The following is a 14,586-nucleotide window of genomic DNA, read 5'->3' on the forward strand; positions in this document are numbered from 1 at the left end:
AACTAGAAAAAGAAAACCAATTTAAGCGTAAAGCAAGCAGGAAAAAAAAATAATACATAAATAGTAAACATTAAGAACAACACTATGCCCCAAAATGTGACAACATAGGTAAAATGATTTTTTTAATGCCTTGAAAGACACAAACTGCCAACACCCACATAAGGTGAAATAGAATACTCTGAATAGAACTGTATGCATTTAACATTTTTTAAAGTTTATTTGTTAATTTTGAGAAAGAGAGAGAGAGTGAGAGAGAGAGTGAACAAATAGGGGAGGGGCAAAGAGGGAGGGAGAGAGAAAATACCAAACAAGCACTGAGCTGTCTGCACAGAACCCAATGTGGGGCTCAAACTCACGAACTGTGAGATCATGACCTGAGCTGAAACCAAGAGTTGGATGCTTAACTGACTGAGCCACCCAGGCGTCCCCAGAACTGTACATATTAAAGACATTAGAACAATAATTAATAATCTTCCAAAAAGAAAGCACCAGTCCTTGATGAATTCATTGATGAATTCTACCAAACACAGGGAAGAAATTATGTCAAACCATGAGATCATGACCTGACACAAAATCAAGACTCAGTTGCTTAATGGACTGAGCCACCCAGTTCCCCTAGATGCAAAAATTCATAATAAAATATTAGCAAAATCAATCCAGTAATGTATAAAAATAATTATGCTCCACAACTAAGTGGTATTTTTCCCAGGGATACAAGGCTGGTTCAACATTTGAAAATCAATTAATATAATCTACCACATTAACAGGCTGAAGAAGAAAAAAAACACAATCATATCAATTGATGGAGAAAAAGTATTTGACATAAATCCAACACTCATTCAGAATAAAAACTCTATGCAAAATAGAAACAGAGGAGGAGCTTCCTTAGCTAGATGAAAATTCTACAAAAACCTTTAGTGAGCATCAAACTTAATGGTGAGACAGTGGATGTTTTCTGCTAATATTGGGAGTAAAGCAAGGATGTCCCCTCTCACCACTCATATTCAACACTGTACTGGAAGTCCTAGCAAGTGCAATAAGACAAGAAAAAGAAATGCAATGCATATAGATTGGGAAGGAAGGAATAAAACTGTCTTTGCAGATGATATGATTGTTTATGTGAAAATACCAAATAGTCAATTTAAAAAACCTTCCTGGAACTAATAAGAGATTGTTTTAAGGTCACAGGATATAAGGTTAATATGCAAAAGTCAGTTACTTTTCTTCATATCAACAACAAATAATTGGAATTTGAAATTAAGAACACAATATCACTTATATTAGCATAAAAATGAAATACTTAGGTGCAAATTAACAAAATATATATGGATTCTATATGCAAGAACTACAAAATTCTGAAGAAACCAAAGAAAATCTAAAGAAATGGAGAAAGATTGTCTGTTCATCAACTGGAAGACCCATTATTGTTGCCAATTCTTCCCAACTTGATGTATAGATTAAACGAAGTCCCAATTAAAATACCAGCAAGCTACTTTGTGGATATAGACAAACTGATTTTAAAGTTAAAAAAATTTTTTTAAAGTTTATTTATTTTTGAGACAGAGAGAGATAGAGCATGAACGGGGGAGGGTCAGAGAGAGAGGGAGACATAGAATCCGAAGCAAGCAGTGGGTTCCGAGCTGTCAGCACAGAGCCCAACGCGGGGCTCGAACTCATGGACTGTGAGATCATGACTTGAGCCGAAGTCAGACACTTAACTGACTGAGCCACCCAGGAGCCCCTGATTTTAAAGTTTAATTGGAAAGGCCCCTCCCCCCACCCATGGAATAGCCAGCATAATACTACAGAAAAAACAAGTTGGAGAATTGATGTTTCTGATTTCAAGGCTATAAAACTATAATGATAAAGACACTATGGTATTGGTGAAAAAATAGACACATAGATGAATAAGACAGAATAGAGAACCCAGAAATAGACTCAGACAACTGCAGTTAGATGAAGGAACAAAGGCAATTCAATGGAGAAAGGTTCATCTTTGCACAATTTGACATCCATATGCAAACAAGTGTGTTTAGACCCAGACCTGACACTTTTCACAAGGATTAACTCATAGACCTAACTATAAAACACAAAATTATAGGGGCGCCTGGGTGGCTCAGTCAGTTAAGCTTCTGACTTTGGTTCAGGTCATGATCTCAGTTTGTGGGTTCAAGCCCTGCCTGGAGCCTGATTCTGATTCTGTGCTCTCTGTCTCTTCCCCTCCCACTCATGCTATGTTCTCTCTCTCTCTCAAAAAATGAATAAACATTGAAAGAAATTAAAACACAAAACTATAAAACTCCTAAAAGATGATATAGAAGAAAATATAGATGACCTTGAGTTTGGTGATGAGGTGTTTTTTTTTTTTTATTTTAATTCCAGTTAGTTAACATATAGTGCTATGTTAAATCAGGTATGCAATATAGTGATTCAACAGTACCAGACATCACCCGGTGCTCATCACCACGAGTGCCCTCTGTAGTCCCCATCACCTACTTCCCCCATCCCTCCACCCACTTCCTCTATGCTAACCTTCAGTGTGTTCTCTGTAGTTAGAAGTCTGTTTCTTGGTTTGCCTTTCTCTCTCTCTCTCTTTTCCCCTTTGCTTGTTTGTTTTGTTTCTTAAATTCCACATACAAGTGAAACCATATGGTATGATTTGTCTTTCTCTGACTGACTTATTTAGCTTAGCATGATATGTTCTAGCTCCATCCATATTGTTACAAATGCCAAGATTTCATTTTCTTTTATGGCTGAGTAATATTCCACTATATATATATATATATATATATATATATATATATATATATGCCTTGTCTTCTTTATCCATTCATGTATCAGTTGACATGGTGATGAGTTTTGAGATACAACATCTAACTACAATTCATGAAGGAAAAATTGATAAGTTGGACTTTATTAAAATTTAAAACTTCCGTTTTTCCAAACACACTGTTAAGAGAATGAGGAGGCAAGCTATACCCTTGGAGAAAATATTTGCAAAACAGAAATCTGATAAAGGACTTGCATCCAAAATTTATAAAACTTTAAAAATGAAACAATAAGAACAGAAAACTAATTTAAAAATGGGCAAATATCTGAACAGACACTTCACCAAAGAATAAGATATACAGGGGCGCCTGGGTGGCGCAGTCGGTTAAGCGTCCGACTTCAGCCAGGTCACGATCTCGCGGTCTGTGAGTTCGAGCCCCGCGTCAGGCTCTGGGCTGATGGCTCAGAGCCTGGAGCCTGTTTCCGATTCTGTGTCTCCCTCTCTCTCTGCCCCTCCCCCGTTCATGCTCTGTCTCTCTCTGTCCCCCCCAAAAAATAAATAAACGTTGAAAAAAAAATTAAAAAAAAAAAAAGAATAAGATATACAGATGTCAAATAGTATATGAAAAGATGCTCTGGCACAAGAACAGACATTCAAATCAATGGAATAGAATAGAGAACCCAGAAATGGACCTACAAATGTATGGCCAACTAATCTTTGACAAAGCAGGAAAGAATATCTAATGGAATAAAGACAGTCTCTTCAGCAAGTGGTGCTGGGAAAACTGGACAGCAACATGCAGAAGAATGAACCTGGACCACTTTCTTACACCAGACACAAAAAGAAACTCAGAATGGATGAAAGACCTAAATGTAAGACAGGAAGCCATCAAAATCCTCGAGGAGAAAGCAGGCAAAATCCTCTTTGATCTTGCCCACAGCAACTTCTTACTCAACACGTCTCTGGAGGCAAGGGAAACAAAAGCAAAAATGAACTACTGGGACCTCATCAAAATAAAAAGCTTCTGCACAGCGAAGGAAACAATCAGCAAAACTAAAAGGCAACTGACAGAATGGGAGAAGATATTTGCAAATGACATAACAGATAGAGGGTTAGTATCCAAAATCTACAAAGAACTTATCAAACTCAACACCCAAAAAACAAATAATCCAGTTAAGAAATGGGCAAAAGACATGAATAGACACTTCTCCAAAGAAGACATCCAGATGGCCAACTGACATATGAAAAAATGCTCAACATCACTCATCATCAGGGAAATACAACACAAAACCACAATGAGATACCACCTTACACCTGTCAGAATGGCTAACATTAACAACTCAGGCAACAACAGATGTTGGTGAGGATGCAGAGAAAGAGGATCTCTTTTGCATTGTTGGTGGAAATGCAAGCTGGTGCAGCCACTCTGGAAAACAGTATGGAGGTTCCTCAAGAAACTAAAAATAGAACTACCCTATGACCCAGCAATTGCACTACTAGGCATTTATCCAGGGGATACAGGTGTGCCATTTTCGAATGGACACATGCACCCCCACGTTTATAGCAACACTGTCAATAATAGCCAAATTGTGGAAAGAACCCACATGTCCATCGATGGATGAATGGATAAAGAAGATATGGTATACACACACACACACACACACACACACACACACATACACACAATGGAGTATTACTTGGCAATCAAAAAGAATGAAATCTTGCCATTTGCAACTACGTGGATGGAACTGGAGGGTATTATGCTAGTGAAATTAGTCAGAGAAAGACAAAAATCATATGACTTCACTCACATGAGGACTTTAAGAGACAAAACAGATGAACATAAGGGAAGGGGAACAAAAATATAAAAACAGGGAGGGGGACAAAACAGAAGAGACTCATAAATATGGAGAACAAACAGCGTTGCTGGAGGGGTTGTGGGAGGAGGGATGGGATAAACGGGTAAGGGACACTGAGGAATCTACTCCTGGAATCATTGTTTCACTATATGCTAACTAATTTGGATGTAAATTTAAAAAAATAAAAAATAAAGTTAAAATGAAGAAAAAAGAAAAATCCAGAAAAAAAAGAAAAGAAAAGATGCTCAATAGCATTCATCATTAGGGATTGTAAATCAAAACAAAAATGAGATACACCTATTAGGATGGCTAAAATCCAAGTAACTGACAATACTGAAAACTGATGATAGGAATTCTCATTCATTGTTGTTAGGAATGCAAAATAGCACAGTTGCTTTTTGGCAGTTTCTCACAAAGTTAAGTACAATTAGGGGCACCTGGGAGGCTCAGTTGGTTGAACAGCTGACTTCAGCTCAGGTCATGATCTCACGGTTCGTGAGTTCCAGCCCCGCGTCGGGCTCTGTGCTGACAGCTTGGAGCCTGGAGCCTGCTTCAGATTCTGTGTCTCTCTCTCTGTCCCTCCCCAGCTCACACACACTCTCTCTCTGTCTCTCTCTCAAAAAAAAAAAAAAAAAACATTGAAAAAAAATTTTAAAGAGTTAAATATAATTATACCATGTTATTCAGCAGTTCCACTCCTTGTATATACTCAGCTGAATTGAAAACTTACATCCACACAAAAACCTGCACACAAATGTTTTTAACAATTTTGTTCACAATTGCTCCAAACTGGGAACAATCAAGATGTCTTTCCATAGGTGAATGTGGTCCATCCAGACAATGGAATGTTATTTAGCACTAAAAAGAAATGAGCTATCAAGCCATAAAAAGACTTGGAAGAATTTTAGAGTAAAAAAAAAAAAATTAATGTTTATTTATTTTTGAGAGAGAGAGAAAGAGAGAGAGAGAGAGAGAGAGAGTGAGAGAACAAGCAGGGCAGGAGCAGAGAGAAGGGGACAGAAGGTCCAAATTGGGCTCTGCGCTGACAGCAGTGAGTCCGATGTGGGGCTTGAACTCGTGAACTGAACTGCAAGATCATGACCTGAGCCAAAGTTGGATGCTCAACTGACTGACCCACCCAGGTGCCCTTAATTTTTTTTTAATGCTTATTCATTTTTTTGAGGGGGGGGGGAGGGGCAGAGAGAAAGGGAGACCCAGAATCTGAAGCAGGCTCCAGGCTCTGGGCTGTGAGCATAGAGTCCCACATAGGGCTCAAACTCACAAACCGTGAGATCATGACCTGAGCCTAAGTCAGACGCTTAACCAACTAAGCCCCCCAGGCACCCCAAGACGTGGAGGAATCTTAAATGCCTTTTACTAAGGGAAAGAAGCCAATCTGAAAAGCTACACACCGCATGGTTCTAACTATATGACATTCTGGAAGAGGTAAAACTGTGGAGACAGTAAAAAGATCAGTGGTTGCCAGTGGTTCAGTGGAGATGGGGAGAGAGAGGTGAACGGTGGAACACAGGGGATTTTCAGGGCAGTGAAATTATTCTTTATGATACTGTGAGAGTTTATAACTATCATGATGCATTTGTTAAGACTGGTAGAAATTTACAGCACAAAGAATGAACCTTAGGGGCGCCTGGGTGGCGCAGTCGGTTGAGCGTCCGACTTCAGCCAGGTCACGATCTCGCGGTCCGTGAGTTCGAGCCCCGCGTCGGGCTCTGGGCTGATGGCTCGGAGCCTGGAGCCTGTTTCCGATTCTGTGTCTCCCTCTCTCTCTGCCCCTCCCCCGTTCATGCTCTGTCTCTCTCTGTCCCAAAAATAAATAAACGTTGAAAAAAAAAATTAAAAAAAAAAAAAAAAAGAATGAACCTTAATGTGTGCCAATAGCACAGTCATTTAGCAGATGGGGTGGGGGGGATGAAAGAATGCAGACTCTGACAAGAAAATCAAACTGTAACACTTGAAATTACCTCACTGAAGGAGGCAGAGAAAAGGTGCTGATGGAAGTATTTTTGGAAATGAGCAGAGACTTGTAAGACTAAACACTGTCCTCTGCTTAGTAAAGTTGTATCCCATGGGTTAACAATTCTGTTCTTGCTGCGCACATGCACTAGAATTGAACAATTAAGTAAATGAGTGGTGGATGACGGAAGCCAGGTATCTCACTGTCAGAGTGGAAGCTTGCTTACCAGAAAGAGGAGGAGGCCAGAACATCCTTGTGGTGTCAGGTTACATTGTGGACACCAGCAAGAACTCAAGTTTAACTTAATATGGGTTCATGGTTACATGTAGAGACATTTGTAGATGTGTCTATGCACAGGCTAGTATGCACACATAGACTTCCTTACTCTGTCAGCTGACCAGACCTTGAAGCTGACACCCCAGTAGCAATGAGCACACCCAGTGCCCAGATCTTTGTTTCTAAGACATTCCCCAATACAAGGAACCAGGGCTCCTTGAGGAATTGCTGATTTCAGGACTGGACAGGAAATATACAAATGACCCTGGAGCATCAGAAAGTAAGTGATGTTCTCTCTGCTCCTCCCCCACTTGTGCTCTGTCTCTCTCTGTCTCTCAAAAATAAATAAATGTAAAAAAAAATTAAAATAGAAAGAAAGTGATGTGCAAACCCTCCCCCCGCCAAACCAAGAGACCTACCCCTCCGCCAACCCAACAAACAAAAACACCCCAGAATAAGGGGGTCAATGGGTTCTGTCAGATGGCACAGGAGCTCACTGAGAGGCTCCCAGTGGCCACAGTCAGAAGAGATTGAACAACAAAGTCAATAAAGTTGACTAGGGTTGTAATCGAAATACTCAGGACTCCGAACCGATGAAAATAAATTATTGCATAAGTTAATAAATGGGCGAGGGGAGACATAGCTCCAGTGCAAACCCCTGTTCCCACAGTGTGGGGCTCACAGCGATTTCCCTCCAAAGGGCACCGTCAACCTGGTGGCCTTTCTAGATGCCAGTGTCATGCCGGCCTCACAGCCCTTTAAGCTGTGCCCTGCTCTGTGCCCTGCCTGACCAGCCCCCAACTGAGCAATCAGGTCCTTTAAGGCCTCAGGCCATGTTTTTCTTTCTGCCCAGGGCATCCTCTTGTCCTCACCAGAGGATCCTCCCATCACCCCCTCTGCACAGACATGCTGGAGCACCAGGATGGCCAGCCTTGTCCCCCTGGGCTCTGGCCCTAGCCCCATGTGGCCATAGCCTGTGGGAGGTCTCTGTCAGAGGCTTTTTTGTTCTCTATCAATAGGGCTGGCCTCTGGCCAAAAGATCCTCAGGGGATCCCAGACCACCTGCCTAGGCTGCTCCTTCTGTAGCTCGTGGGTCGGGAGGGGGCTCCCAGACAACCTTTCTGAGAGAAGCACAGGAACCTCTCATCATTTTAAGCAAGTTTACAGCAGGTGCCCAGGATGCACCCAGCGTTTGCAGACAGAACAGACAGTGGGGATGGCCTAGAGTGACCAGTTCATCCTCAGCATCTTCTGAGGCTCAGCCTGAAGGCCACGTCTTGTACAGCTTTCCCGGCCCAAGGCCCGGAGTGACAGGAGCTGCCTTTTTGTCCTCTTGCCAGGCCCGCTCACTGCCTTCCAGGGCTCCAGCGGGCCCGGGCCCGAGGCAGGAGGACACAGAGGGAACCTACCTCATGCGCCCGTGAGCTCTGCACCTCTTCCCGAAACACAAGGCCCCACCTTGCTTGCATCAGGCCCCACACCCTCCTCGCTGGGGGGAAGCAGATTCCAGCCCTGGAAGCAATTGCTATCCTGTGTAGCAAGGGCTGAACCCACCAGGAGACTCAGGCAATGAGTGGCTGTTGTCCATTCTTCTCCCGCCCCAGCTCCTGCCACAGAGGGTTTGAGGGAGCTTCTAAGGAGTGCCTGCAGCATTCACAGGCACTCATACCCGCCTGGGCTGGGGGAGAGTCAGGGTGGGCAGACGGGATGAGAGACCCAACCTCTCTGGGGTCCCAGCTGCACGATGGCTTCCCAACACTGCCTCACCGTAGCCGGCCCACTCACAGCATCATACCACAACCACAAAAGCCATGGGACACTCCCTGGAGCTCTCTGGAACTGGCCCAGCTTGGACACGCGCTGTCTTTGTCCAGAGAGACTGGCACAGGGACCTGGACACACTCGGACACCTTGGAGGGCTGGGAGGCTGGGGCGGGGTGGCCCTGGCTGGGCGCACGCGCAGGTACCTGGCCTCGGCGTGTCTCACAGTTGTGAAGGTAGCTCAGGTGGTAGATCTTCAGGTTCAACGTGCCAAAATTCAGGTACTTCAGGAAAACCTGAGACAGGAATCGTAACAGCAGGAGTTGAAAACCCCAGTTTTCAGAAGGTGTTCAGGTGTGCGAGGGTGCAGAGACGCCCGGCTGCCTGGAGCAGGGCCCATACGCGGCACTGATCTCCACACACGCAGGCCCATGGCGTGGTGGAGACACACATGCATGAGCTCTCAGAGCTAAGAGGAGGGGAGGTCTACACACAGACACCAAGAGAACACACGTGCACCCCGCCAGCACGGGACAGACCTGGGGACGGGGTGGCCCACATACGGAGGCACCCATGCCCGCAAGGGCCCCCAACACTCACATCTTCATCTTCGCTTGTGAAGCACGGGCCGTCGAGCTTGTTCACGGCCATGATGACGGCCACGACGTCTTTGCCATTCATGATGGGTGTGGCCAGGATGTTCTTTGTCACATAATCGGTCAACTCGTCAGCAAAGGAGCTGAAGTGGGGACACTGGGCAGCAAGAGGGGAGAAAAGAGAGGCAGTCAGTCTGTGGACCTGGCCCACCCTGACCCTGGGGAGGCCAGGCCTAAGCTGCACAGAGTCCACTGCCCAGGCCAGTGCTAAGACCCAGGTGCTGGCGTTGGGAGCCCAGGCAGCACAGGAAGACGTAGCCCGTGGCCTGTCCTTGTGGCTCTAGCCTGGCGCAGTCCCTACGCCTCGATTTGGAGCCAATTACCCCAGCTCTCCATCATAGACTCTGCTGAGCCCTCACAAGCCTGGATGTGGCAGGCCTGGGTCCCTCCGCACCTGCTGTCATCCGGTTAAGCAGGTCTGTTGGATACCTGTCCCAAAGCCCCTCCTAGATCAGGCCGCCCTCTCCTACCTTCACCTCCCTCTGGGCCAGCCCCCACATGCTCCTTCCCAAAAAGTGTGTTGGCTGAATAAAGGGTGAGTGTGAGTCGGGGTGGAGGGTCCCCTGGGAGTCTCCTGGGGTCACGCTCCAGCCAGCAGGTGCTCTGTGGGGTCCGTTGCCTCTATGATAAGGCATGTGTCCGCGTCTGGCCCCCAGGGCAAGTCCCGCTAGCTTCAGGGTTGCTCCTCCGGGTCGCTCCTTGATTGGGAGCTGATTGACGGACTTCCCACAGGGAATAAGTGACGGAGTGTCACCAGGATGAGGTCCCCCAGGTGACTGGGACTGTCCTTCAGAGTGGATGTGACTCCAGCTCTACCCTCATACTCCCTGGTGCTCGTATTTATTTACATGAGGCCCAAGTGACCAGACACAGAGCTGCAGTGGATGGCTCAGAGTTGGGCTGCTTGGGTCAGGGCCTGGGCTTGCCACCGTGTCACCTCCAGCAAGGGTGGGACAGCCCTGGGCTGCTCTCTTCACCCGTCGGCTTGGGTTGAGCGAGGCAATCTCCGTAAACGCTCCCTACATTTGGTTATTATTACTTGTTAAAAGAGCTCTTTGGGGTTTACTCAAGGACTGTTGGTCCTGTGGCAGACAGAGGAGTCACTGACCCCATGTGACTTCCCGCGCCTTCTCTGTGGCTCCGCCCTCATGTGGCCCAAGGACGCTGCGTCCGCTGCCCAGACTCCCTTGCATGGGCAGCTGGGCCACAGTTCAGGCCAATGGGAGGTCAGAGGAAGTCTGCTGGGGACGAGGACATCCCATGTTCTCACGAAGAGGTGCATGCCCCTGGCACCAATCTTCTCAGTTCCTCTCCTGCCTGATGATTGGAGAGGTAGCTGTCACCTGCAGCCACAAAGGGAAATCAATACTGAGCCCTGGAGGTGGCAGCAGCGTGAGGAGTGGCACCAGCATTCCGTGACACAAAGGGGGGTGTTCCACCTCACCCCACGCCCAGCACAGGCACGAGCTCAGGGCCCTTTTCACGCTCCCATCCTGGGTGTTTGTGAGCTCTCCAGTTACCTTCCTGGCCACACGGCTGGGTCTCTTGGCAGGCCCTCGACTGTGCCCCAGACTTTCCTTACTGCCCTTCAGCTGTGTTCCCCTCTTCCCACCTGGGGTCCCACCAGCACCCCTGCTCCCAGGTGCCCCCCGCCATAGCAGCACCCCACTCCCAGGTGCCCACTTCCGTACCAACACCCCCCCTTGTTCCTGCCACACTGGGACCCTAACTCTGACGCCTGTGGCTGTAGCCTCTCCTTGTCCCTGCAGGTAGCTCGTCAGCTCCCACAACACCCTAGGTACAAGGTGAAGGGAGCCTCAGGAAGGTTCTGGCCCAGAGCTGTGCGGTCTGAGCAGACTCACCCCAGGGCTGGAGTCACCTGCGTGCCACACCCTTGTACCCTGTGCCCAATCAGGCTCCCTGCCTGCGTCTTCTTCTCCACCGAGTCCATGTCAACGCTCCCACCCCGGCTTCTCTGCTGAAGCAGACCCCACCTCACTCAGAGCCCCTACCACACTGTGGGCAGGGGGCTATGCTCAGGCTCCCAGAAGCCCTGGAACCAGAGCTTCCTGTAGCAGAGTGTGAGAGTAGGAGCAGCCCCAGCCCCACGGCATCCTAACGCTCATTCCCGAAACGTCTGCCCTCTCGTGCTCCCAGTCCAGGGGTTGGAAGCCACCCACCACCCCATGGAGGGGAGCTTGGTGTCTCCTTGGCACCTCCCTCCCCCTCGGCCTCAGTGGGTCTAGGGGTCCCGTGACTGCTCGAAAGTGCCCCCAACCCTGTCCCTACTGCCCAGACACTCTTCATTGCTCTCCTGCAGCCTCTACCCATGTTCTGCACTGCCGGCCTGGTGCTGTCGCCCTCCTCCCTCTTCAGAGTTGGCCTGGCTCCTAGACCTTCCCCACAAAGCCGTGCCCCTAATGCCAGTCTAGCCTCCTTCGACCCCCCAACGGCTGGCTGCCCCAACTGGGGTCTGGATGCCTTGGCAATACGCAGGACCCTTGTGATGGACTGTTTCTGGGCCCGCAGCTCTTTGGAGGGGAGTCAGAGACTGTCCCAGAACTATGTCCCTTCTGCCTGGCTGCTTGCCATGAACCCTTGGGGGTCTTAGGAGCTGCAAAGTAGTGGTGGGGTGATGTTGCAGCCCTGTGGTGTCCTCCTGCCACCACACACTGGCTGTCCTGGCTGCCTGCAAGGGTTCCCTGCCCCGCTGGCACACACTACCCTCCAAAAACAGCCTCCATGCTTTTCTCATCCTGCGAGTAGGGTGCTGGAGCCTCGGACGGAGCAAGGCTCTGTCTCAGTATCCCCTTTGACGACAACCCGGGTCTGGGAGCCTGACATCGGCAACGCTTAGAGCTTTGTGACACACTTAATGGAAATTTGCTTTTTGGCTGATGTGGGCTCTGTTCTCAGTTCTACCGCGTCTGAGATAAAGAAGAGCCAGCACAGCCCTGAAGATTGAGGCCAGTGCTATGACCCTGGCCCACCGGGGGACAGATTAGGGCAGGCTGTCCTCATGGAGGCGGAAGGGTCTGAAGAAGCCGAGGGCCCAGGGATAGAGGAGGCACAGGACCCAGGATGGCCATGCCACCTGACCCAGACCCTCACCCAGCACAGGCTTGGGAGGCCAGTCGGAGGACAGGCCCCTGGGGGCTGAGGGGTCTGCCTCAGACTCAAGAAGGGAGGGGTCAAGATGTAGAGAGAGAAGGAGCAGGGGAAGTCACTCAGTGCAAGCCCCCCGCACCTTTCCCCATTGCCGAATTCCTTGTTTTCCTGTTAATTCAGGCTCCTGATATTCTGATGCATGGGTGACCCATTTCTTAAACGGGAGTGGAGATGAAGCTAATCCCAGAGATTACTATATTCAGGTCGCTGGACCTGGGGTTGTTTAGGGCAGATAAGTTTAAGAGGATTGCCACCACTTCCTTCCCAAGGGACCTGGGGGGACGTGCACGTGTCTGTTCCCCTCCAGGAACTAGGGGACAGAAGCTGTTTTGAGAGAAGCCCACCCTGGTGGGCAACCCCCTCTAGATTCCTTCACTGAAAGTGGAAGAGGCTGGTCCAGCTCAGGGCTCCTGCTTGCCCCTCTCAGAGGCGAGAAAAGAGAAGAGGGAGAAGGCAGTGGCTCCCATTCTGCCCCAGCGACCTCTTCCTGCTCCTTCTAGGAGCTCCTCAACCCCATGCCCACATTGGAGGCCCTTGCCCCTCACACATGTCCGACAGGCACCTCCTTCCCTCAAGTGCCACCCGCCCTGGCCTCCACCCCAGGGCCCCTGTCCTCCTGCTGTGCTAGCCCCACACTCGCCCTCCTTCCCGCCCAACAAGAGCCTGCCCTGTTTCTCAGCAACACGAATTCCTGCCTACCCTTCCTGCGCCGCCTGAACCAGCCCTGGTCTCCCTGCTGCTTCTCCCAAACCCCCAAACTTGCCTGTGCGAGCAAGCAGCGAGGTCTCCTATGGGGTTGTGAGTTCCAGGCTCCAGGGTCAACTGGCCCTTCCTTTCTGGGCCTTTGCACAGCCCCCTGCTCTGACCCCTTCCCCTCCCCAAGCTCCTGTGCAGGGGCCTATGCGTCAGGGAGGCAGCAGGGCCTGTCCGGGCCACCCTCCCAGCCACCTCAAGGCGGGCTTCCTTCCTTTCTGTGAGCTCTGGACCAAGCCACCCCACGCACCCCACTCACCCCACTGCCCCGGGCTGCCTTCCTAAAAGAAGAGGTCCCCACATGGCCTGCAGGCTGGCCATGGGACGGGTAGGGACCTCTCGCCAACCGCACCAGTCGTGGCCCAGAACCCACCTCCGTCACGTCCTTGATGTTCACCATCTTCTTGGTCTGAGCCACGTGGCCCACAACCCCGATGTCCAGTGGGAAGACGATCTCAGAGTCGGGGGGCACCAGGCAGTCCTCCAGGACGCTGCCGGGCTGCACGCTGAAGAGGCGCGTGGCGAGCTCAGCCACGCCATTGCGCTGGCGGTACATGAAGAGGCTGCAGCGGTCGGCATGCAGGATGGTGCAGAGGCGTCGCAGGATCTTGAAGACCACCCGCTCCATGTTCACACTCTCCTGCATGTCCTGCACCAGCTCAAACAGGGCCGTGCTCTCCTCCACCTGGCACAGCTCGCGGAAACTGGCACAGTCCACCGGCTGTCCGTCCTCGTGGGCGCCGGCCACATTCTCGGGGCTCAGCCTCTTCCCAAAGTACTGGTCCGCGAAACCGGGGTTCTGGTCAAGGAACTGCTGCACCTGCTCCCCGCTGAGGCTCATGGTGTCCCACTGCCCGTCCAGGAGTCGTGGCCGGTCCCCAGGCACACACAGACTCCCAGCAAACACTGTCATCAGCAAAGCCTTTCTTAATGACGATTACTGAGGACTGGGAGGACGCCAGCTGACTCACCCACGCTTGCCCCCCTTGCCTTAGATCTTGGACTTGGTCTGATCTTCCCAGGGGTGGGTGATGATGGGAGCTCAGGGGCTTCTGCCTATGGCAGGGGTCCTGGGAAGCTGGGGGTAGGGAGTTGGCTTCCACCGGAGGAGCCCCCCACACCTAATCCTCCAGAGGGGTAATCCCACAAACACCGTGACCCTTTCTGCCTGGGGGATTGCCTGATAATTCTGGATGGTCCAACAGGCATCCCCACATCTCCTGGCCCTCATACCTGGGCTCAGGTGTGCTCGAGAGGTGGGGCACCAGCTCTCCCCCTCGGGGAACTGCAGCCCAGCCCCAGGCAGGGAGAGGGGGACCCTCCTATGGTGCCAGAGGTCAACAAATGCAGCTCCATGGCTCCGTCCTC

The 14,586-nt window shown here is 49.7% G+C and overlaps 1 protein-coding gene across 3 annotated transcripts in view; it reads right to left on the reverse strand.

Annotated features, from left to right (window-relative positions):
- PDE6B (phosphodiesterase 6B) overlaps positions 1-14,219 on the reverse strand; it is a 36,053-nt gene extending 21,834 nt beyond the window's left edge. Inside the window, exons 1-3 of one of the 3 annotated variants that reach the window (XR_006711655.1) lie at positions 13,592-14,219; positions 9,242-9,394; positions 8,848-8,937 (exon numbers count right to left, since the gene is read on the reverse strand). Coding sequence is in view for 2 of the 3 variants with exons in the window: in XM_045474865.1 (XP_045330821.1) it covers positions 8,848-8,937; positions 9,242-9,394; positions 13,592-14,131 (783 nt within the window). In the remaining variant the exon portion in view is untranslated. Of the gene's footprint in view, positions 1-8,847; positions 8,938-9,241; positions 9,395-10,405; positions 10,545-13,591 lie in introns of those variants that run through there. The other 2 variants (XM_045474865.1, XM_045474866.1) reach the window with 2 other exon arrangements.
- Between the last annotated feature and the right edge of the window lie 367 nt (positions 14,220-14,586).

Source organism: Leopardus geoffroyi, chromosome B1 (assembly GCF_018350155.1).
Source record: "Leopardus geoffroyi isolate Oge1 chromosome B1, O.geoffroyi_Oge1_pat1.0, whole genome shotgun sequence".
Lineage (NCBI taxonomy): Eukaryota > Metazoa > Chordata > Mammalia > Carnivora > Felidae > Leopardus > Leopardus geoffroyi.